Here is a 25,537-nt window from a genome sequence, read left to right on the forward strand (position 1 = left end):
TCAGTCTTTATTCTGTGTCTGTGTGGAGATGCTAGAATGTTTTTCTCCCCAAAAGGCCAAATATCAAGGGGGGGGGGGAAATTGCACTGCGAAAGGATTTGCAAATACAGCGGGGGTTAGATCTGCTGCACGCCGCTGCCCCAGCCATGACCCGGCCGCCACCTTCCCCTTTAAGGAAACAATGTTGGCAGGAAAAAACAACGCCCCTCACTCCCGCCCCAGGGGAGGGACTCACTGCGCACGCGCCAGCCGGCTCCGGCCAAGGCCTTCAAGTTAACAATAACAACCCCGGGCCACGTGATAGACAGGAGGCGGGCTTTTGGCTTGTGCCGGGCGGGAAAGAAAGGAAGAAAACACGAGACTGTAAGGGGCGTGGCCCCAAGCAACGACCGCCGGAGGGCGAAGAGGCGGGCCTAAACACAGCCACGCCTCCTCTCGCCTCCCCGGCGATCTCCCAGCGCTTGCGTGCTCGGCGCCGCTAACCTCCGTCGCCCCTGAGTGGCTGAGCGGAGGCGCCCGGGCGCGCGCGCGCACGGAGAGGAAGAAAGAGGGTAGCGGCGGCGGCCGGGAGGGGGAAGAAAGAAGGGCTGAGGGAGGAGGGGGGGGGAAGTGCGCGGGTGCGCGCGCCGGGCGCTGACTGGACTCTGAGGCGACCGAGGGAGCTTGTTCCGAGGCACTTTCGGTGGGCGCCTGAGGCGAGGCCGACGGGAGGCGGAGAAGGGGAAGGAGAACAGCCCCAGCAGCAGCGACGCCGCTCGGCTCCTCCTCCTCCCCCTCCTCCGGCCGGGGCGGATGCTTTGTGGGTAGGAGGAAGAGGAGGAGAGGCGGCCGCCTGGCTGGCTGGCAGGCGGCGGCGGCGGCGGCGGCGGCGGGGCCTTGCGGAGAAGATGGTGCTGCTGAGGGTGCTCGTCGTGCTTTGCTCCTGGGCGGCCGGAGCCGGAGGTGAGGCGAGGCGAGGCTAGGCCGCGTCGGAGGAGGGCGAGTGGTTCCCCCGCTTCTTCCTTCCTTTTCCCTCCCTCCTTCCCTCGCCCCGGGAAGCAGCCGAGGTTCCTTCCTGCCCCCGGGGGCAGCTTCCCTCACGGCTCCCGCTCCACTCCGGTTCTGGGTCCCCCGCCGCTCTTTCCTTTCCCTGCCCCGATAGCGGCTTCAGTTCTCTTTCGGTGTGGTTCAATTGTTGGATTGGGCCCATTTTGAAAAGGGAGGGTGGCGGGGAGTCTCCTCCACACTCTCTTGTCTCTTCCTTTCACTCCTATCTGCGGCCGCCACACTATTTATTTCGACCCCTCTCCTGCTTTTCTGGACAGCTCCGGGCTCTACGTAAAAGAAGAAACTAATTATGAAAAGTATAACTATACACACACACACACATATGCAAAGGTGGCCGTTTGACCCATTAAGGGGAAAACCAACCAATAAAATCCCACGGTTGAGTAATCCTTTTACTAGAAGCAGCCAAAAATGTCACTACTGTGTAGCAGTCGTTTGAGTTCTCTAGAACTCTTTATTAGACAATATGTTCCACAAAGCCCAGGTGAAACGAGGCAGAATAATAAAAGTACAGTAATGGGGAAAAGTGCAAAGCTTGCAGCCATGAGGTCAGCTTAGAGACTCCCAAGATGGAGCTTGCAGGCTGATTTATTTATTATTATTTTGATAAAATTTATATACCACTTGATTGAAAAAACACACTCCCTAAAAGCAGTTTGCTAGTAAGCCTCTTTCACAGTGACACTTGGAGGAGACTGTTTCTCCTCCGCTTAGTCTTATGTGCATACAGTAATTGCTTTGGGGTAGCACACTCCCCCCCCCCCAATAACTGTAAAACATTAGAAAAATATTGTCGTCTATACATGCCTTCATGTCTTTCCTGCCTTTTCTCTACCCTCCCCCCTATCGGACTTTCCCCTCTGAGATTTCCTCTCCTCTCCTTTCTGCTGCCTCAAATGAATGGAGGGGTGGGGTTGTGTGAAAAAAGGGGAACAAGGCAGGTAGGTACATGTAAATATGCCCTCTGCACTTACACCTAGTATGGAGCAGTTTCCAGTGAGTTTTTTGAATTCCTGATGTGCCATCCCTCTTTCTCACCACTGTCATAGGCCTGGAGTCTGATCCAGTTGGGCATCAAGTCAAAAGAGCTAGGAGGGAGTAGGCCTTCTGAAAGTTGTGTATTGTATCTGATACCTGGAAGGAATGATACACTAAATGAGTTTCTAAAGCAGGGTGAGGTATTTCTGAAAAGAGGAAGTGCAATATTGTTGAGATTTGCTAAAATGTTACAGTACTTGTAATTTATGGCAGATCTGCTTCTTTTATTTTATCTTTTGCTAGCATTCTGTCTGTGGTTCACTATCCATATTTTGAGTAAGCTGAATAATTTTGCTTACTTAAATCAGAAAGCAATTCTTGTGGATCAAAATTAGAAGTCCTCACCCCATCATTGCAACTTACTGTGAGTGCTCAAGAAGCGGCTTGGGATTGTGGCTTTGTCTTTATGCATAACATCCCTAAAGTGTCACAAAGCTCTTAGCACATTTATTCTGTCATTATCTTTTGTGGAACTGTACATGATGACGGGGGGGGGGGGGCTCTTATTGTGATGCAAGTTTTCATAGACATACAGTGCAGTCCTAACAATGAATACTCGGCAATAAATCCTATTAAATTCAATAGGTTATATGACCAGCTAAACAAGATTAGGATTGCAGCCTAATCTATTAGTCCAGTGGTTCCCAATTAGCTAACTACTGTGGCTTTTCAAAGGCCAAGTCATGAACCTACTACTTTTGAAAATTTTGATGATAGTTTTAGTTATGTGGGTGGGTTGAGCAGACCACCAATTGGGAACCATTGTATTAGTCTTAAAGATACATGGGGACTTTTTTTGCTGTGTGCTGTAGTGGCAGCTACTCTAAAATTTTGATATTATGGAAGGCAGAATAAACACATTTATCTTATAGTATCCTGCCATGGAAGGGTGTTTTGGTTTTGTTTGCTCTTTGACAAAGATTGGAATCAGAATAATTTTGTCTGAATGGTGACAAATTGCTCAGTCGGTTACCAATTCCAGACATGCAGCTCTGCTAGGAAAAAAACAAAAAATAAGTCTTTTAAAATACAGTTATTGTGGTGAAAACTTTTTTGATGAGAGCTGTGAAGTGGGCTCTAATTCACCAAACGTATGTCACAAATGAGGCACCTCTTTGGAAGGGCACAAGGTGTGGTCCTGATGATGTCATAGAACTCGGTTATGAGCAATTCTTATCAGGAAGTGGAGTAGGGCGTGGATTAACAAGATTAACCAACATTTCAACATCACCTGTGTAGTATGGTTTCAGTTAAGATCCTGACTCTAGGAAAGGCTCTATTTAAAAGTAAACCACATTTCACTAAGTTCATGCAGAAGCTTTTGTGAGTTAAATAGTTTTTTTTCTGCTTAGGGCAGTGGTTCTCAAAGGGTGTGGCATGCCACACTAGTGTAGTGGGAAAGGATGGCGAGTGTTGTGGGAAGATTCAAAGACAATTGGAGAAACATTTAAACATTTAAGTGTCGTATAGTATCAGAATAATATTTTTTTATTTGCAGAATAGGGACATATATTCAAAATGAGAGCAAGAGCATCAAGTGTTTGGGAATGATTGTTTTATACTCTGCAGTGATTTATACTTTCTGGGTGTCCCGTGATCATATTATAAAGTATTTGTGTTCTGTATTATAAATCAAGCACTGCTAGTTGTTGTTTCTCCCCCCCCCAATGTATTTCTTATCAATTAAAAATTGGGTGTGTCGCAAACAAATTTTTATTTTGAAAGTGTGGCCCAGAGGAAAAAGTTTGAGAACCACTGACTTGGGATGTTCACATATGAGTACGTGCAGACCAGTGGTTGCAAATGATTGATAGCACACTTCAGACTTACTCAGTTATCAACCTTCTGTTGTTCTGCACTTAAATAATAACACCACATTAAAGGTTTCAGTCCTTGCTTCAGAAATTCTCAATTAGAGTCAGTGGTATTAAGTGTTGGAGGATTTGCAATCTTAAGTATACTGTACTGAAAAGAAACTTTGTCTACCAACATACTTTTAGTTGTTGTTTCCTCAAAGTCTGAATCTAGTTGTGAGACCATATAACCTATGCTGTTGAGATGATTGGTAGGGTTAATGGCATGTTGGTTTGTTTGTTTTTTGATAATATATAGTAAACTTCAACCTACTGTCCTTCTAAGAGAAAGTCCATGATTGCATTTCTGCATGTGCATTTTAGCATCTTCTTAGGCTTTGCAGTCTCCAGTATACTTTAAAAAATGGGTATAAAAGTGGCTTCATATAGTGCAAAAAACCCAGAACCTAGTTCAGGATTGGGAACCTGCAGTCCTTCAGTTGTTGAACTCCAATTTCCATCATTTTTGACTATTACCCATGCTGTTTAAGTAGATGAGAGTTGGAATTTGTCTGACCCTAGTCAATGCTCAGAACTTATAAAATTCAAAGTAATTTTAAAAACTCAATTCTTGTTAGTTAACTAGAGAGTGATTCATTAAGTCAGGAGATCTTTACAACTATTTCAGCATTTTACATGGAACATGATGTATTCCAGCATCACATTTGCCTGGTTAAGATATTCACCGAAACTTTGACTCAGATGACCTGAAACTGTCCATGACACTGCTTTCTCTCTTTTTCCTCTATGCCTGAGAAAGAGTGGCAGCTTTTGTTTTTATGCTGGAACTAACTACAGTTTCATATTACATTACATCTGAATTGGGAAGCTGAAGATTATAATGCATGTGAAGTGCATTTTGTATGGTGCTTTCAAGTATTCAAAGTGATGTGAAAGGGCTATATAAAAAGCATTATTATCAAACTGGTTTCAGATCTTGGTTTAACTAATTTGAACAAACTGAGCTCTCCCAAGTTTAAATGTAACATGGAACTGTAATTGTTCCAAAGTGAAAGCAGAAGCATTAATTCTCTTCCTCTTGCACATAAATTAGTACTAAATAAGGTGAAAAGGAGAGGCAGCATAAGTCTGAGGCCTGCTGCCCCTTATTTCCAGTCATTGAAACAATATAATCTCAACACGGCCCCTATTTCATATATCTGTATTGACTGATTGTAGTGTCAAGCTTTGTGTTTACTGCTATAAGATAAAGTAAGGTTGTTTGACTTTGTGGCTAGTTTAATGCCTGGAAACTAAAACTTTCAAGATAAGGTCATTCTTTGGAGCATTTCCTAAGTTTGAGCTGAGAATGGAAACCCATTAACTTTCATCCAAGCAGTCAGCAAAATGATCCAATAGTTTGCATATCCTTTGAACCACAGACATCTGTAATAATTGCTGATAGTTGCAGGCTGGGAGGTAAGGTGTGTTCCTGGTCCTAAGTTCTAGTGTTTTTTAACATGGTATGTTGATGAAAGTGAAATGTGTACAGTAGATGCTCTTGCAGATTACATGAATCTAGGAGTACTTATGTACTTGAGGCTAGTATTTACAAGGCATGTAAATGTTCCTGTTCATTTTGGTTAGTCTGGTTTTCTTTGACTATTCTCCTTTATGTTAAAGGGACAGGCAAGTGTTTGCTTGTATGGTGGAGTTGCCAGGCACCATTTTGATATCTTGGAAAATTCCAGCTTCACAGTATTCTTTATTTTTGTTTCCTATCATATGCAACTTACTGTTGTCCAAAGTTATGAAGTTTATGACAGTTTTCTTACCTTAATTGTTTTTGAATTAAAACAGATTTTGTATTTACTTGCTTGTTGGACTTACAGGGCTGTCTAAAAAATACTTGCAAAAATATTATGCCAGTTTATATGAAGCTTTTAAACTTGTTCTTTCTGAAAATCCCTATTTAACAACTTTTGTGGAACCTGGTATATAAAGAATAAGCTATTTTGGAGCTGCTTAATGAAAAGTTAGATTTTTGTGGAAGAATGGAAGTCTTTTTCAAAACATTTAAAGAAATGTTATAGTACGATGAATTCGTGAGCAGTATTTGAACTATGAGCAACAGAAGGAATTAGAGATTGTTGTATGATGGTTATGATGTAAGGGAGAAAAAATAAGGGGCAGCAAGGGGAAGAAATTAAAAACACCATGGAAAACGGGAGGGGAAGTTGAAAAAGCCAAAGAATTTTTTTAATGCTTTGTTTATGTGATTTTTTTTGTAGTTTTGAATTTTAATAAAATATAATTATTATATTATGCTGCTCATTTATTCCTCTGATACTGGTTGCTGGTTGCTATTCCCATAGCCATCTAATTAGGAGTCTTAGAAACTGGGATAGAAAAGGTATTTGCCACATGGCTCCCTGGAACCTGGGTTATGAGTGCAAAAACCGAATGGCTACTTACCCCCCATGTAGCGGCACTTTGTTTATTTTTCCATAGAGAATTTATTTGGTTTATTTTGCAATTTGTGGTATTGGGAGGGTTGTAACCAGCCATAGCAAAGCAGGTCATACAGAGAGCACAGTGGGGCTTAAAATTAGGCGTGTATATGACAGTAACACTCAGTGAACTTCATGGGGATTTAGTGTGTCTAGTCATACAGTCATATACCACACTGCTTCTCAATAGGAAGAAGCTTTTTCTTTCACTTTGCAAAGTCACAGCTTCTGCCAGTGAGGGACCATGTCTCATTCTGTACAGTCATGCCCACATAACGTGATTTTCAAAGTTCTAATGTTTTTATTTCTGAAAAGGAAAGCACTTCCCTGTAAGTAGTACAGGAATACTCATGCAAATATTTTAAAAAGTAGGATGATACTCCACCAGTTTGTTTTTTAAAAAATCCAGCATTATGATATTCTTTAAGAGACATGGTGATGAGAAGTGCAAACAGTATTCCAAGTGCAGCTGCATCACAGACTTGTATAAGGCCATTATGATATCAGGAGGCAGGTGGTGCTGGGCTTGCTGATCAGAAGGTTGGCGGTTCAAATCTGCGACAGGGTGAGCTCCCATTGCTCTGTCCTAGCGGCAGGAAGGTAAATGGCGTTTCTGTGTGCTCTGGTTTCTGTCATGGTGTTCCGTTGCGCCAGAAGCTGTTTAGTCATGCTGACCACATGACCAGGAAATCTGTCTGTGGACAAATGCCACCTCCCTTGGCCTGAAAGCGAGATGAGTGCCACAACTCCATAGTCAACTTTGACTGGACTTAACCGTCCAGGGGTCCTTTACCTTTTTTTTTTTTTTTACCTATTATGATATTTCCAGTTTGTTTCCAATCCTTTCCCTAATGATCCCGAAAATATATTTCTCCATTTTACTGCTGCCACAACCTGGGTCAACTTCTTAATTGAGGTATCCACTTTGACCCTAAGTTCTTGGTCAATCACCACCAACTCAGACCTCACTAGCATATATGTAATGTTAGGATTCCCCCCCCCCCCCCAGCGTGTATCACTTTGCACTTATTAACACTGGATCAGATTTATCATGTTAATGCTTATTCATCCAGTTTGGAGAGATCCTTTTGGAGTGCCTAACAGCCTCTTTTAGTTAAAAGTTACTCCAAACAACTTTGTGTCATTAGCAGACTTTGCTAACTCATCTCCAGGAAAGGTTAGGAATGCTGCAGACTTGGGTTCACAAAACAGAAAAGCCACATCCAGTAAATCTCACTCACTGTCATAAATGGGCAAGACTGGAACAAAGAACTAGACCTGAATGTGTTTCTTATCTATTTCAAGAGATAAGAATGTTTATTCGACTTACACACCTCCCTCCACACCAAATACACCATCAGATACACAACATCAAATTTCAAAATGGGATACACAGGAAGGAACCCCCCCCAACCCTCCTTTTTGTCATAATTTCCAATGTGCTTTCCCCACCGCAGTGCTCAACCTGCATTCCTGGAAAAAACGATGCACTAGAATCCAAATAAAGGGTGTAAACCATTATTCTTCTAAGCAAGCCAGCAAAAATATTCTTACTGTATAAGATGAAATGAAAGGTAAACAAGAAAAGAGGCACTGCTTTACTGCTAGAGCCATTTCACTTTTGAGATGCAAAAAATTAGAAACATTTTAAATAATCAGGCAGCACAGGAAAAAAACCTTTCACCTGCTTGTGTTTGTTTGCAAACTACAATGTGCTTTCTACTTCACCCTGCCTCCGCCCCTGCAGGAGATAAACAATTAATTCAACTGTGTGAAAAAACTTTTCCTGTTTGCTTACTTTCCTACAACAATGAAAAGGTTCCCCTTCAATCCCCCCACCCGCAAGATATCTGTTGCAAGATTTTCACCCGCAAGATTTCCAGACTGGAAATCTCAACTTGGCCACTAGGTGGTGCTTCTGAGTAGCAAAACTGGCGATAGAGTAATTTCAAACGTTGTGCCTGGACCAGCGGCATAGCATTGTTTGCTGCTGCCCGGGGTGGGAGTGTGCAGGCTGGGTAGGAGCTAGGTGTGGAGAGCGATTGAAACCTGCTGCACCAGCCTAGCTGATGCCACCAGCCAAATGCAGAGTGTAAACAGAACCCGCCATGCCAGCTCAGCCCTTGCCACCAGAGCCAAGGGGGCCTCTGCTGCACTGCCCACCCATGCAGACGGGAGCCTGGCCAGCCAACACTGGCCTTGGTGGGAAAATCTCCCCCAATGCCCGTCAAGAGGAGCACTGAGCCGGGCTACGCAAGGGTTGTCCTTTGCCTCCCTCCCTTCATCTGTGCCTGCTCACCGTCTGAGCAAGGAGCAGGCCACTGCTCGCTGGGTTGCCAGGGACCTGACAGTGAGGCTAGGCCAGGTTCTGGGGCCCAGAGACCTCAGACAGCAAGCAGGGCGCAACAGGGAACCCTGCATGGGGGCGCCTGGTTCACGCCCCTCAAAATTGTGTGCCCAGGGCCGCGAGCCCCGGCCCCCCCACGCTACGCCCCTGACATGTCCACCCTCCTTATTTGATTTTGACTGTATTTACACACTAATACCACATCCTGTAGAATTCTATCAGTTACCTTTTATCTGTACAATCAAAATGAATTTAAAGATTCCTAATGCTTTTTTGTGCAGCTTGAGCAGGAACAGTGAACAACGTTATAGTTACCGGTAATTGTTGTAGCTTGTCTTTGCTTACCCTACTCCTCTGCCCTGCTCACAGTTGTGAAGAGTATTATTACGTTATGAATGGTCTGTGTCACCATTAAGAAAAAGAGGTAGGAATAGGCCAATATATATGAGGATATCTTGACAGGATATTGTTAAATTCTCAAAGTTTTTAACCTAGCTCAAGGTTGTTATCAGAACCAGCCAGATTTTTAAATCAATCACAGTCAGTTCATCATTTGAAAAATAAGACTATAGAGCTGCCTTGCCCCAAAATGGCAACTAGACATTCTTTTTTGGTGGCTCTAACCTTGGTTTAAGGAGCCATTTGGTGCGTAGTTTATATACCTGAGTTTCTAACACTGCTTTAAAGCCCTACGGCCATGGCCCTGTATAGCTGAAGGAGCATCTCCACCCACCTTGTTCAGCCCAGACACTGAGGTCCAGCTCTAAGGGCCTTCTGACAGTTTCCTCACTGCGAGAAATGGAGTTAGAGAACCAGGTGGAGAGACTTCTCCATAGTGGCATGCACCCTGTGGAATGCCCTTTTGTCAGATGCCAAACAGTTAAAAAACTATATGACTTTTATTTTTATTTTTTTATAAATATTTATTGAAGGTTTTTTTTTATAAATTACAATACAAATAAAGAAAACAAGATAACACATATCATGACATATTTTCTTAACTTCTTTGGACTCCCTCGCATCCCCCGCTCCTGCGTTCCTAATTTATAAATATCTAACCAGTAATTTATCACCTTATTTCCATTCTTATTATCTAATTTTCCAATGTTCTGTCTCAAATTTTCGATATCATTTATTCAAACCTTAAAAGTTTAAATTTAGCCTAATAATTATCCAAAATTTGTCTTTTCTTAAATTTAACTTATCTTCATATATCACTTCACCTAGCTTAATGGTGCCAAGTTATTTATAATCTAGCATCCTTCTTAACATTCATACAATTTACAATGTTTCTGTAGGTAAGTCTTGAATTTCTTCCAATCTTCTTCTACCGTCTCCTCTCCCAGGTCTCGGATTCTGCCGGTCATCTCGGCCAGTTCCATGTAGTCTATGAGTTGCATCTGCCATTCTTCCAGTGTGGGTAAATCTTGGGTTTTCCAGTGCTTAGCGACGAGTATCCTTGCTGCTGTTGTTGCATACATAAAGAATGTTCGGTCCTTCTTTAACACCCTCTGACCGACAATGCCCAGAAGGAAGGCCTCTGGTTTCTTAGGAAAGGTATACTTAAATACCTTTTTCAGCTCATTATATATCATTTCCCAGAAAGCCTTCACTCTAGGGCAAGTCCACCAGAGGTGAAAGAACGTTCCTTCATTTTCTTTACATTTCCAACATTTGTTATCAGACAAATGGTATATTTTTGCAAGTTTGACTGGGGTCATGTACCATCTATATATCATTTTCATAACATTTTCTTTCAAAGCATTACATGCAGTGAAGTTCAGCCCCATGGTCCACAACCTTTCCCAGTCCTCAAACATGATATTATACCCAATGTCCTGTGCCCATTTTATCATAGCTGATTTGACCGTTTCATCTTGTATGTTCCATTTTAACAGCAAGTTATACATTCTTGAAAGTACCTTAGTCTTAGGCTCTAACAATTCCCTTTCCAACTTCGATTTTTCCACCTGGAATCCTAACTTTTTGTCAAGTTTAAAAACTTCTTTAATCTGAGTGTAATGTAGCCAATCTCGCACTTTATCTTTCATTTTCTCCAAACTCTGCAATTTCCAATTATCTCCATCTTTTTCTAATATTTCCCAATACTTTGGCCATTCGGCCTCCATATTGAGTCTTTTCCGGGCCTTAGCTTCCAATGGTGAAAGCCACCTCGGAGTTTTATTTTCCAATAAGTCTTTGTATTTTGTCCAGACATTAAACACTGCTTTTCTGACAATATGGTTCTTGAACGCCTTATGAATCTTAGCCTTGTCATACCATAAATATGCATGCCAACCAAAAGCATTGTTGAAGCCTTCCAAATCCAATACATCAGTGTTTTCGAGAAGCAGCCAATCTTTTAGCCAGCAGAAAGCTGCTGATTCGTAATACAGCCTTAAGTCTGGCAGGACAAACCCCCTCTTTCTTTCACATCAGTTAGTATCTTAAGCTTTATTCTGGGCTTTTTGCCCTGCCAGACAAATTTGGAAATTTCTCTCTGCCACTTCCCAAAGCACTCCGTTTTGTCCACAATCTGCAAAGTTTGAAACAAAAACAACATTTTTGGCAATACATTCATCTTTATAGCGGCAATCCGGCCTAACAAGGAAAGTTTCAATCTCGACCAACTTTCTAAATCTCTCTTGATTTCTAACCAACATTTCTCATAATTATCCTTAAATAAGCTCAAATTTTTTGTTGTTATGTTTACCCCTAGGTATTTTACTTTTTTAACCACGTTTAACTCTGTCTCTTTCTGAAACCTTTCTGACTCTGTAACTGTTAAGTTTTTTTCCAATACCTTAGTTTTTTGCTTGTTTAATTTAAATCCCGCCACCCGACCAAACTCTTGAATCAATTGTAATACCCTTTTCGTGCTAGATTCTGGCTCCTGTAGAGTCAAAACCAGGTCATCTGCAAAAGCTTTAAGTTTGTACTGTTTCGCTCCGACCTGAATTCCTTCAACCAACCGGTCTCCTCTAATCATATTCAAGAGCACCTCCAAAAACTATATGACTTTTAGAAGACATCTGAAGGCATCCCTGTTTAGGGAAGTTTTAATGTTTAATGTTTTATTGTGTTTTTAATATCCTGTTGAAAGTCGCCCAGAGTGGCTGGGGAGGCTAATACTACAACTACAGTGGTGCCCCGCAAGACGAACGCCTCGCAAGACGGAAAACCCACTAGACGAAAGGGTTTTCCGTTTTGGAGGCGCTTCGCAAAACGAATTTCCCTATGGGGTTGCTTTGCAAGACGAAAAAATCTTGCGTCCCCCCCGCGGTTTCCCCCCTGCTTTTTTCGCCCTTTTCCTAAGCCGCTAAGCCGCTTATCAGCTGTGCCGCTGATAAGCCGCTTAACAGCTGATCGCTAGAAGCCGCTAGACAGCTGTAGCGCTAATCCGCTAAGCTGTCAATGGGCTTGCTTCGCAAGACAAAAAAAACCGCTAGACGAAGAGAATCGCGGAACGGATTCTTTTCGTCTAGCGAGGCACCACTGTACTACTACTACTAAAAATATTTATTATTTTATTGACCACCTTTGGCACATTACAGAAAGGTAGGGTAAAATGCTTTCTTTAATTTTATTGAAACTATTACAAATATATCCAGATTTAGTTGGAGCTGCCTGCAGCTTGAGCTGGTAAACGGCGGGGGGGGGGGGGGAGTTAAAAATAAAACAAAAGCTAAAATCTGACATTTTGGTAGACAAAAGTGATGGTTACATAATTTGGGCATAACAAAAATAGCACGTACAGCCCAAATTTTATGTAGAAATAAAAACCACAATTTTCGGAGAAAAAAGTTGAGTAAAGAAAAGAATAACCATAGGATTAGTTCTTTCTTTTTAGTGCTGGTCAGTGATATTTTATTAGGTGCCCCATAAACCTTCTGTTCATATCAGTTGGAATATTATTTCCCCCACCCCACCCATAGGTTTTGCGTCACTAGTTCAACAAATGATTTGGTTTGGTTAACTTGAAAAATGCTAGAGTGATTTTGCAGCTCTGTCTGTATTTAAGAGCCAAGAGATACAAAAGTGATCATTTTTCTAGATTGGAAGAAAGTGAGGAAGAGATCAGGAAAGGGGGTTGCTAAACCTTTTTAAAAAGCTCAATAGCCATGTCCACTTATTACTATTTAGATCAGTTCCATATCAGTGTGTGCTTGCAGCTCACTATCGAACCAGGTCTTGGATGACTTTGCTGTTGCTGTTGGTGGGTGAGTTAGGGGATGGGGGAAAGTTGCAATTCCACAAAGCAAAATGGTGTATCATGATAAAGCCATTGTTGGTAAGAGTGCTGTCTGAAATGCTGTTCACTCTAAAAACTGGTGGCGTCTTAACCATTGAATTGTCTCCTTAAAAAAAAAAAGACAAAACTCTTTATAAAACTAAAAATGTACAGTGGTACCTTGGTTTTCGAACATCTTGGAAGTCGAACGTTTCGGTTTTCAAATGCCGCAAACCCAGAAGTAAATGCTTCCATTTTCAAATGCGCCTCAGACATCAAACAGCATCCAGTGCGCCTCAGACATCAAACAGCATCCAAGAGGGAAGATGGCCGCCGAACTAGCTGCAGAGTTCTGGAGGTTAGCTGAGGCAAGTTCATAAACTTGTTTTTTAAATAGGCTCGACACCGAGCCAACTTTTGACACTCTTTTTTAATATACTTTAACTCCTCCAGAGTAGTTAAATAGTTCTAATTAGTTCTTTTAGCTTGTTTCCAAAAGAAGCCCTCCTTGTTATCTTAATGTCCGGAGGGTTTACTCCTCACGCTGCCGCTCTCCTCAAGTCTGTTCGATAATAAGGAAAACGGGTGACAGCTAATTTATTACCAACCCCGTGTTATGCTCTGAACTATAAGCTATCATTACAAACAGCTATCCCAAATCTTGCCTCAAATTTGGACTTTAGTCTACAGTTGGGTGGAGTCTCTGACTTCCTAAGAGACTTCCTAAGAGACAAGTTTTTGAAATAGGAAGAATAACCCCTGACTGGTAACAAGATTTACAAATGGTACTTACTAGAAAGAAACGTAGGGACCTGGGGATAGTGACAAGCCCATTGTTCCAGGAGTGCCTTGAGAAACAGAGTAAAATCACGCAATACTTTTCACATACAAGGGACAACGAGAATGGAAATGGAAATGAGCAAAAGATGGCTGAGATGATTGAGTTGAAGCAGGATGAGGCTCTTCTCTTTTCCTCTGCTGCTCAAGATCACTCAACTTTTCCTAGAGGAATACAGGACTCGGAGAATAACAACCAAAATAGAAATACAATGAGCCTGGCCCATGAAATAGTCTTGGCTGAGATATTATCTTCAGAGTTACAGGAAGAAACCCGAAACTCCCAGAAAACCCAGACTTCATCTATGGGCTCCCAGACGGAAAACAATGACTGCTATTCTCAGGACTGGCTGCTCTCTATAAATCTGGATCTGGCAGCTATGAAAAAATATTTAACAATAACAAATGGGTTGCTCCTGACACTAGTGGAAAATTATTCCCTCCAAGCTAAAGGCTCAGAATTTCATGGTGCTGATCCACCAACCATCCCTCAAGAGCCAGAACATATAAAGCAACCAGCAACCAGTAAGTGCACACAAGGATCATCAGCGGAAAATCATTTACACCAAGGAAAGGACATAGGGTTGTATGTCTCTGCCCCCAAAACTGAATCTTCTACTCAAGTAAATCAAAAGAAGCGAGGTATCAGCAAGAGATCCCATAAGAAGAAAGCTGAAACTAAAAAGAAAAGTAAGAACATAAAAACTGCAAGGAAATCTGTCATAAACCGACGTGCATGTAAAGTATGTTGGAAAAGACTATATAAGCTGATTCCAACAAAATCAAAAACAAACTCTAACAAACCTGCTACACATGGCAGCAGAGAGAATAACAGTGTGGATGCAGAAAAAAAGATCCAGCTGAAGTCTTTGAAAGAAACACCATTGCTGCCTAACAAAACAAGTGAGGAAACGAAATCACTACTCGGGTGCTCTATGCTGAAACCTCAAGGATCCACAAATATTAAAGAAGACTCACCCCATACCATTGATTATGGCAGATCTCAAGATGAGCCAGTAGCAGGGCAAGATCTGTCCCAGGATAAAGGATGGAAACTGATACTGGCAGATAGGAAGTTGGCTTTTCTAAACTACCCGAAGCCAAAGGGCTTCCTTACACAGAAAGAACGCTCGGTGCATTTTGTGAATACTTTAGATGATATGCTGCCAGGGAAAATAAGATTAAATGACATCACCTCAGTAGATTTCATATTCTATAATGGATACTCTCTGCGAGTGATTGCCTCCTTCAAAGATCAAAACTTGGCCAAATATATATATAGATCAAGACACTTGCTGTTAAAGAAAAGGATAACGGTAACAAGATATTTTGAAAACAGCACATGTTTGAATTTGCTTCCTGATGATATTACGACAGCTGAGATAAGATTCACTTGTAAATCAAAGGAGGAGAGAGGACACTCAAAAGACAAACTGGAATATATTGAGCAAGGGCCCTTGAAACTAAGACAGGAGATGAGACTGCCTAATGAGGGGACTGATAACTTCTATCCAGAAGAAAAGGCATTAATAAATCAGTTTGGATTGTTGCCTTTCCTTGCCCAATCTGAGATCTTGGGAAGATTGGAGACCCTTAGAAATAAGCTAACAGAGATGAATGTTCAGGAAAAAGCAAGAGAGAAAGATCCGGCAACGGACCATTTAAAGAAAGAGAACCTCTCTGAAAAAGCCAAGATAGACCCCATGAAGGACTACTCCTATAATACCTCTGCAACTGCAGAGATAAACCTGTTAACAACAGATCTAACACAGTGCACAAGGGACAGTAATAAACTACCATCTAAGAAGGAAACCATCCCTATGGCAACCATGAAAGACTACTTTTACAATACCTCTGCAGTTGCAGAGATAAACCTGATAGCAACAGATCTAACACAGTGCGTAAGGGACAGTAATAAATTACCATCTAAGAAGGAAACCATCCCTATGACAACCACAACGTGCTCTTGGACCAGCATGAGATATCTGGATGAGGACGAACTTGGTACTAGACAAATAGAACACCTCAAGGTAGATTCGCCAAAAAAAGGAGTACTGATCACTAATGTTAGCACGTTGCACCCTTCAATCGATTCCATTGAGTACTTGGGCGATAATACATCTATGGACATTGCCAAAATGAACGAAACTCAATCAATAGACAAAAAGATAGGCCCTAAAAATCTTTTAAAGGCAAATTGACTAAGATCAACTTTTGGCAAGACAACGTGCAACCTTACCTTGCTAACTTGGAATATTGCAGGTTGGCAAAAGAGGGCTTCTGACCAATCCTTTACTAAATATATTCAGAGACATGACATTGTGTTTCTCCAGGAGACCTGGAGCACAAGCGAAGTGGAGTTAAATGGCTTTTCTGCGTTCTCCCTCCCAGGTCTTTTAAGTACTAGAGGGGGGCGAGTTAAAGGTGGGTTAGTTACTTTAATCTCAACAAGGCTAAGGGCCATATTTAAAAAACTAGACCCACTAGACCATCTGGCCACAGCTGTGCAGGTACAGTGGAGAACCCACAGCTTGCTGCTGATTAACGTATACCTACCCCCACAAAGAGAGAAAAGACTGATAAGAAATACCTGGGCTCAGTTAGAACAGTATCTTGACAAACTATCAAATCAATTTCCTGATGCCTCTGTAGTGGTGGCTGGCGACCTAAATGCCAGAACTGGACAATCTGATGAGGCTTTGTATGCCCATTTCCATGAAACAGCCCCCATTATAGAGGAAGCCCACTCAATACCAGCTAGAATCTCAAAGGATAAAGGCTGTAATTATGCTGGCTTATGCCTATTACACTTGGTCAATAAGTTGGACTTGGTTATACTGAATGGCCGTACTGAGGGGGAGAAGGTCGGAGAATTCACATTTATATCTAACAATGGCGCCTCCACAATTGATTATATAATCGTGTCGTATGATCTTCAAAACAAAGTTCTGGAATGCAAAGTGGAGGAGCGCTTAGACAGTGACCATCTGCCATTAAGTGCACTTGTAGTTGCGGGAAAGGATTTATCCTGCGCTGAGAAAATCGAATATTCGAGCCCTACAGCTTTGGAGCTCAGATATTCTCGTATTAGATGGACAGATGAACTGCATAAGGAAATTTCAAGTAGGCTATGCTCAAAGGAATTCCTCACTAAGAGAGATAACCTTATAACTTCCTCAAGCCATGAATTAAAAATAAATTTATTTCAGGAGTTAATTTCACTCCTTCAAGATTCCCTGAAGGAAAAAAGGAACAGGTCAAATAGGCAATCCTCAGTATATAAAAACTCCAAACCCTGGTTTGATCAAGAATGCCAGGACATGAAGCTAAACTTACTGAAAAAATACAAGAATTATAGATCTGCCAATTTACCCCAACTCCCCACGGTCTGGTTTGAAGATAAACGAAATTATAAAATCCTGATTAAAAACAAAAAACTCCTGGCACAGAAAAGAGAATGGAAATGCCTAATAGATGCATCCAGAGAGAGAGACTCGGCCACCTTCTGGAGAATGGTAGCGAATGGAGTGCGATCTACCTCCTCAGAAGTGGAGTATACTATACCTGCAGGGACTTGGGAGGCATTTTTCCAATCACTATATTCAGCTCTGCCTTTGACACAGCCACTAACACAGTGTGCGGCAGGTGATGAGTGGCCTCCGGTGTCGGTTGCGGAGGTCAGGAGGCTTATTCAGGCACTCAAATACAGAAAAGCCCCGGGAGCAGATAATATCTCCCCTGAGCTTCTCAAAGCCAATATTGACTGGTGGGCCCCAGTCCTTGCCACCCTATTCACCAGCATAGATCAAACAGCAATAATACCAGAGGACTGGGGATTGGCAATCATCGTTCCCATATTCAAGAAAGGCTGTAAACTTGATCCAGCCAATTACAGACCAATCAGTCTCTTAAGCATTATTAGCAAACTTTACGCAACTCACTTACGTGAAAAGTTTGCGGACTGGCTGGAATGGGAACACATCCTTAAGGAAGCCCAGGCTGGTTTCAGGGCACATAGATCAACTTTAGACCAAGGACTGGTATTGCAACATCTAGTGGAGAAATACACCTCAAAGAAAGGAGGCTCCCTCTATGTAGCCTTTATAGATTTCAAATCAGCTTTTGATTTGATACCCCGGCACAGACTTTGGGAAAAATTAAGTGCCACAAACATCGACAGACGTCTTTTGCTTCTTATCCGTAGACTACATGAAAATACTCGGATCCGTGTTAGATGTGACCGTTATGGGAACCTATCAAAGGAAATCCAAAGTTTCCATGGTGTCAAGCAAGGCTGTGTTCTTGCTCCTATTCTATTTAATTTCTACATAAATTCCTTAGTCAGAAAGATGGAGGATGCAAGTACTCATCCCCCAAACCTAAATAATATACCAATTCCAGTCCTTTTGTACGCAGATGATGCGGCACTTATTTCCTTCTCTTGTGTGGGTCTAAGAAAACTTTTACGAGCTCTTACAGAGTATTGCGAAGCTGAACACCTAATAATAAATTACACTAAATCAAAAATTATGGTGTTCTCCAAGAGAAAACTCCGACATAAATGGAAAATTAATAACCAACCTATTGAGCAAGTAACATCCTTTAGATATCTTGGAATAATCTTTGATGAGAAGGGATCCTGGTGCCATCAGATTAAGAATTCCATTGCAAATGCGCAAAGATCCTCCAGAGCTATCATAAGATTCTTCTATAGAAAAGGAGGTCAATATGTTCCTGCTGCCTCCCAGGTCTTTGTCGCAAAAATACTTCCACAACTGATGTATGGCACCCAGATATTTAATTGTCAAAAACTCAAGTCCCTGGAATCTGTACAAACTAAATTTTACCGCTCCCTACTAGGGTTACCTACCTGTGTTTCCAACACAGCCATTAGGCTGGAGGTAGGTCAACTCCCTATCAATGCCAGGATATGGATCCTGAAGATTCACTTCTGGCTAAAACTCATATTTTTCCCAGTGGGAGTGGCTCCATTGACTCTATTAGACCCGTTCCAGTCTAAATGGAGATTGTTGCTCTATGAAAAATTGAAGGGCCTGGGGCTTTCCCCACAAGAACTTATAGCCTCAGGTTTTGAAAAGGCTAAAAGGATGGTGAGCCAGCGAATAGGAGATGTAGAGCTCCAGGACCATATGAGCAAGATAGATAAATATCCAGCCATCCAAGATTATGGAAAAGGGTTCAATCTAACACCATATTTGCTGGATTTACAAATCGCAAAATACAGGCGGGCGTTTACCCTTACCAGATTTGATGTACTGCCATCTGCCTTACTAAAGGGCAGATACGTGGGCAAACCCTATGCTGAACGAGTCTGCCCATGTGGTCTGAAAGAGGTGGAAACGGTTTCACATGTGTTGCTACACTGCGACCTCTATGGGGATATCAGGTCACTGTTTATTTCCCCTATCGTTCAGAAATTTCCAGGTCGATCTGAATCTCAGCGGCTGAAAATCCTACTAGGAGATAAAAACCCAGAAGTAACACTGAAAGTGGCCAAATTTTCTGCGGCTGCGATCAAGCGGAGGGCATTAGCTGTAAAAAAGTAAAAGACTTGACCCCTGGACAAGCCCCTTCATTTTTTAAGTCTATACATACATTGTAGTGCGTGTGTGCGTGTATGTGTGTGTGTGTGTGTGCATATGTGTATTGCTTTTATGTACAATTTTACAATTTTTAATTGACACCATTACTCCCCTTGTAAATTATCGTTGTTGTTTTTTCTGGTCTATGACCGTAATAAATTAATTCATTCATTCATTCAGTGGTACCTTGGTTTTCGAACATCTTGGAAGTCGAACGTTTCGGTTTTCAAATGCCGCAAACCCAGAAGTAAATGCTTCCATTTTCAAATGCGCCTCAGACATCAAACAGCATCCAGTGAGTTGTCCCCCCCATTTTCTCTATTGAATTTGCAGGCCGCCCTTTGTGCCTCGGTTTTTGAACGTTTCGGAACTCGAATGGTCTTCCGGATTACATTCAAAAACTGAGGTACCACTATATTTGCTAAATATTGCCTTGTAAGTATTTTGCTTTGGCCCACTTATTCATTTGTGTCAGACTTATGTTCTAGTATCGTCCCCCCAGTTGACTGGAAGTAAGGGAACCGAGGTTCCTTTTAGTATTTGCACATGTTTGGGGCCATGTGCTGTGAGACCAGTTAGGGAGCAAGTGGTCACTGACGCTGGGCAGTGAAGCGTACAACTGCCACCAAAGCAGAGACTGCTAACAACCGAAAAGGCTCCCAGAGCAGTTTGCTAAAATCAGTAAGTCAGGTTTGCAAATTAAAAGACACAACCCAAAAAGAAAAGGGCTTGGGAGACGGGCGGAGGAAATGCAAACTTGGGCATTTGTTCTTAGTCATGAAGTTCTTACTATCATCAATTGGATTGGAAGCAGTTCAAGGAGAAGAGGTGCCAAACATTGCTGGTCTCTCAGATAAGCTGATAAATTGGCTGTACTTATCAATCTCTCCCTCGGATGCTGCATAATGGAATGGCTGCTTCTGGATGACAGTTTGGGGAAGACAAATGTCCAGTGGGCTTGGCTTCATTTGGGCAGGAGAAGAATAGTGTTCTAGCACCTTGACCACCAATATATGACCATAGGAAGCTGTCTTTGGTCTATCTAGCTCAGTACTTCTAGGATTTCAAGCTGGGGACCTGGAGGTGCTGAGGATTGAACCTGAAACCTGGTGTATGCAAAACAGATGCTCAACTACTGATCTACAGCCCTTTGTTATATGGCTGCACATATACTTGGACAAGTTTTGTTTCTTTTATAAAACTTCCTGTGTTTGGTTCAAAACTTGTTGGATGGAAAATGCACACTTGAATTTGAACTTTGTTTCAATTCCATATGATGCCTCCTCATTTCACAATTGGTGTTCTCCTTAAGCTCAATTCTCCCATGAAAAATGTCCTTAGTTCTTTTCACTCTTTAACAGTCTCTCTTGTTTTCTGCGATAATCCTTCTTACTATATTAGCTCCATTTTCTTCTGTCATCGAACCCTGGTTAGATTTTTCATTTTTTTCATTTTTATTGAGCAGTTGTTTTTAATTAGCGGGTTAACTCTTTTAGTAGATACAGTAGTCTATTCAAACTGAGAAGTACAAGCATAATCTAGTTCTCAATATTTTTAGGAAAAAAATAATCTTGGAAAGCTGTTTTGAGGCCAGATTATAATTTATCTGTACCTGTGGTAGTGGCCTTCCAGATTCTGAAGCAAACATCTTTCCCATCACTTGATACTTTTTTTTTTTTTAATGGATATGCCGGGTAATGCTGGTTGATACCTGGTTTTCAAAAGTGTGATATATCACTAGCTAATCATCACAATATACTGATATATCACAATGTCTGAAATAAGAATGGAGCTGTGTAGAGGCACTGGCTGGCTTCAAGGTTTTCCCCACATTGTGATTTTTCAATAGCACAAACCATGATACATTGCCAGGACAAAAATTATGAAAGCAATATCATATTATGGACTTTAAACCGGTTTTGGGCGATATATTGCTCAGCCCCAAGACTAGGAATTTAATTTAGTGATTTCTACATGCAAAGCATGTCTTCTGGGTCACTGAGCTGTTGCCCCTCCCCCCTTAGAAATATAATTTCATTAAAGTGGAAGTGTCTAACCCCTAAGAGGTTCGGCTGATGGAAAGAGATTTGTCCGTGACTCTCCTCTCAGCTTCAAGTATGGGTGAGCACCTGTACCTTTGTCTTCTGCGTCCACTTCTAAAACCTGTTCACTCTCCAAAGGAAGTCTGTTGGCTTTCTTCTGCCCCAAACAGAGCACACCTCAAAATGCTAATATTTATTAGTGTAATAATAAATTTCCTAGTTCTTCACCAGCAGATCCAGGGAAGGTTACAGCAATTCAAAATTCAGAATTAAAAACATTTAAAATAGTACAGTCTCAGGCCAGGGTAAAGAGGTAGCCCAATGTGTTTCAGTCTAAAGGTTTATTCAGAAAGAGAAGTTAGTGTCCCTGTTTCTTTTTCTCTTTCTTTTGGTGATTGGCTTGGTAGGTACTTCCTAGTGTGTATTTTATAGTTCTGAAAAGAACAAGTTATCTTGACTGTCTATTGAAAATATTTGATATTTCTTAATCTGAAGTAATAGTGTTTGGAATCAAAAATATAAGTTATAAGCAACATCTTAAATGTATTTCAACATGCTTTGGAGTTACAACTGGTACATGTAAGAATATCGCTACCATTTGATGTTGAGTTTGTATTAACAATCTCAATTTACTTTTCTAAGCAAAAGGTTTAGAAAATTAAAGGAGAATGAAAATAGAAATAGTTTGGGGAAAGAGCCTTTCCCTTATTTCTGTAATGTGCCTGGACTGACTGATTTATCAATCCACTGTTTTGTTCACAGGTCAATACGGAAATCCTCTAAATAAACACATAAGACATTATGAAGGCCTGTCATATGATGTGGATTCATTACACCAAAAACACCAGCGTGCCAAAAGAGCAGTATCACATGAAGACCAATTTTTACGCTTAGATTTCCATGCTCATGGAAGGTAAGTATTACATCAAGCTTATTACTTTATAGCCCTTAAATTTCATTAAATATAAAGGAACGATAAAGAATTATCTTAATATTAACATTGCATTGTACTTAAAGTTGTGGTTCTTGGCTGTTGAATTCCTTCAAGTTTTTCGTTCAATGTGTAAAGGCACTTAGCACTTTGGAACTTTTTTCAACAACCTGTAGGCTTCAAGACTTAAGTTTTCAGGAACTGGACAGACTTTGACTAATCTGGTTTACAGTCTGGGGCACAATGAAATCTCCTCCTTTGTATATACATAGCTGGTTTTTCATCTGTTAATGTTCAAGGTTGAGGTGCTGAAGGAATGAAGGATAAATTGCTCCTTGCTGCATACATTTATAAGCCAATGCAGCTACAGTGCTTTTTAAAAAGTAAGCTGAAAAAAATAACACATGTTTGTTCTCTTTTCCTTTACTCTTGCTTTGCACACCACTAGCTCTATTCTACTCGCGTTTACCAATACTAACTTTCAGAAGTTTATCTTATAAAATTCAAGTGAATGTAATTTTAGTGGATAGTTTCTGGGTAGAAACCGGGTGTGTCTCCATCTATCTCTTAAAAAAAAACAGTCAGTTGTGTATTTATAGTGTTTAGAAATCGGTAGTTTATTCCCATAGTAGTAAACCAGGGATAGGGGACATCTGACCTACAGAACAAACTTGATCCACAAGGCAGTTTTCCTGTAACAGGTGGACTGGACAACCTAACATCAATACTAAATGAAAAGCGAAATTCATTTTGGGAAAGCCTTTACTCTCTTGTGTGGTTCCAACTGTGAATTTCCTCTCCGTGTTATGGTCTGGGCCTGCTTGTCTGTTAGCTTAGTTTCTTTTAGTTAGAATTACTAACGAGCAGAAGTAGATGTAGGCCCAGCTAGTTAATAGACCGGATTACTGCAAAAGAGCTTTATCCTATACTTGGCTTCTTGCCGGAAATGAAAGAGCAAAGAGAAATTGCCCTGCTCTAACTGACTAATAAAAAATTATGGAGTTCTCCAAGATTTCTGGGTTTTGGAGTGAGAGAAAGCTCACTGCAAATGGTCTTGCTTAGATCTTACTCCCCACCCCCAGTATTTTGTCCCCTGCTTATAAGATTTTGCCAAGTGGCACTGTCTCTTGCAGCTTTAATCAGAGCAGTATTCCTAATATGTACTTCTAGGCAGGGGGCAGATGTTTTCCTATAAGTGGTTGAAATAGGAAACCTAAAGATTATAATAAAGGAAACCGGGAATTCATGGCTGCAGTACCAGATGGTATTTTGGGATAATTGGGCTACATTGATGGCCTATGAATATCAAAGAAGGAAAGTATTTAACAAGATTCAGGATGTTCATTCTCACTCACACTCTTAACAGCTCATGTTCTTGAGGTATTTTTGTAATTGCAGAGCTATATGGCCTGTAGCTTAATGGTTGAGTACCTTGTTTGTATGCAGAAGGTCCCAGATTCAACCCCTGGCATCTTCAGATAGGGCTAGAAGAGAATGCCATCTGCAACTTTGGAGAACCCCTGCTGCCTAGTGTAGTCAGTATTGAGCTGGTTGGACCCAATTGTCTGACTTTGTAGAAGTGAGCTTTGTACAGTCATACCTCATGTTACGTCCGCTTCATGTTATGTTCTTTCAGGTTATGTCCTGGGGCAACTCGGAAGTACCGGAAAGGGTAACTTCCGGGTTTTGCCACTTGCGCATGCGCAGACACACAAAATGACGTCATGCGCAGAAGTGGCGAATCGCAACCCTCGCGTGAGCAGACGCGCCGCTGCGGGTTGTGCTCTTTTCATGTTGCGAATGGGCCTCCAGAACGGATCTCGTTCGCAACCAGAGGTACCACTGTATGTTCCTTTGTTTACATTTAAGTTCTGTTGTCTTCCCTTTACAGACAATTTAACCTTCGAATGAAAAGAGATATGTCTCTCTTTAGTGATGACTTCAAGCTAGAGATGTCAGATAAAGTACTTGATTACGATACCTCCCACATATATACTGGGCACATTTATGGTAAGTTCAATCATTTTGTATTTAAATAGTTTGTTGTTGTCTTAAGTTAGTGATAAATCTGTTTTAAGTGTAATAGTCAATAGATCAGGTCTCAATAATTGAAATATTTTTGGAAAGTCCACCTAAAAACTGCCTCTAAAAGTTTCAAGTAATGTGAATTTAAGCTGAAGTGCTCTCTTTCCATTGGTTTTATCAAATCTCATAAGCTAAAGCTGCTTACTTCAGGGCAAGCCTCACATCTGGCCTACTGCCTTTAACTGAAGGTGCACTATGTGTGCATCCCGCCTGCATGTAGCAACCCCTCACTGTTTTGACTGCACCCACTACTGGAGGACGACCTTCAGAAGATTGGCTCTGAAGGAAGGTGGGCCTTGGGCTCAAAAATATTCCCAACTTTTGCATGAGACCTTTGCACCAGTGAAGAAAAGGTGTAAGTCAGAGGTGTAAGTCATCTTTCAAATTAAAGCCACTTCAGCAATATTTAGATGGCCAAAGGTTTCTGAACTACAGCTGCCATTATCCCTGGCAATTGGCCATGCTTGCTGGGGTTGATGGGAGTTGTCGTTCAGCAACAATAGAAGGGCCAAATGTTCCTCAAACCTGGATTAAATAATTTATTTGTATGAATTTATATGAAGTACCTTTGTTACTGGTGTTAAAATCCAAGCATGGATCCCTGTTATGCCTTTGAAACAAATAAAGCCACACAAATAAATACATATAGCACATGCTGCACTCACACACCATCCTACCAATGCTAGGATGTTTGCTTTTACCCCCCCCCCCCAAAAAAAACCAAAGTTTATTGGCCATTGTTAATGTAGCCATCACCTTCTGTACTTTGCTGCATTTAATTTCTTTCTGATTGCACTGTTTACAATTCTACCACCACTACCAGCTATGTGTTTATTTTCCTGTAACACTTGAAGGCATCTGAAGAAGTGGACTGTATTCCATGAAAGCTTATATCATAGTAAATTTGTCAGTTCTTAAGGTGTCCCACAATTTGTTGATTAGCCGTAGCAGACTAACATGATTTAACCTTTTGGAAATTATTAGAAAGGTTATTATTCCTTCATAGCACAAAAAGTCAGCAAATCAGTAAGTGGCTTGATGGTGTCAGAAATATTGCAGGACATCTTGTTTGC

General features: G+C 41.3%; 1 protein-coding gene across 7 annotated transcripts in view; it reads left to right on the forward strand.

The window, feature by feature from the left end:
• The first annotated feature begins 453 nt into the window (after positions 1 to 453).
• ADAM10 (ADAM metallopeptidase domain 10) overlaps positions 454 to 25,537 on the forward strand; it is a 58,873-nt gene continuing 33,789 nt past the window's right edge. Inside the window, exons 1-3 of one of the 7 annotated variants that reach the window (XM_083712588.1) lie at positions 454 to 942; positions 22,211 to 22,361; positions 24,271 to 24,389. In XM_083712588.1, coding sequence (XP_083568714.1) covers positions 888 to 942; positions 22,211 to 22,361; positions 24,271 to 24,389 — 325 coding nt within the window. In that variant the 5' untranslated portion in view covers positions 454 to 887. Of the gene's footprint in view, positions 943 to 4,890; positions 5,358 to 6,970; positions 6,989 to 19,744; positions 19,842 to 22,210; positions 22,362 to 24,270; positions 24,390 to 25,537 lie in introns of those variants that run through there. The other 6 variants (XR_014557926.1, XR_014557927.1, XM_083712592.1 and 3 more) reach the window with 6 other exon arrangements.

Source organism: Podarcis gaigeae, assembly GCF_964106915.1.
Source record: "Podarcis gaigeae genome assembly, chromosome: 14".
Lineage (NCBI taxonomy): Eukaryota > Metazoa > Chordata > Lepidosauria > Squamata > Lacertidae > Podarcis > Podarcis gaigeae.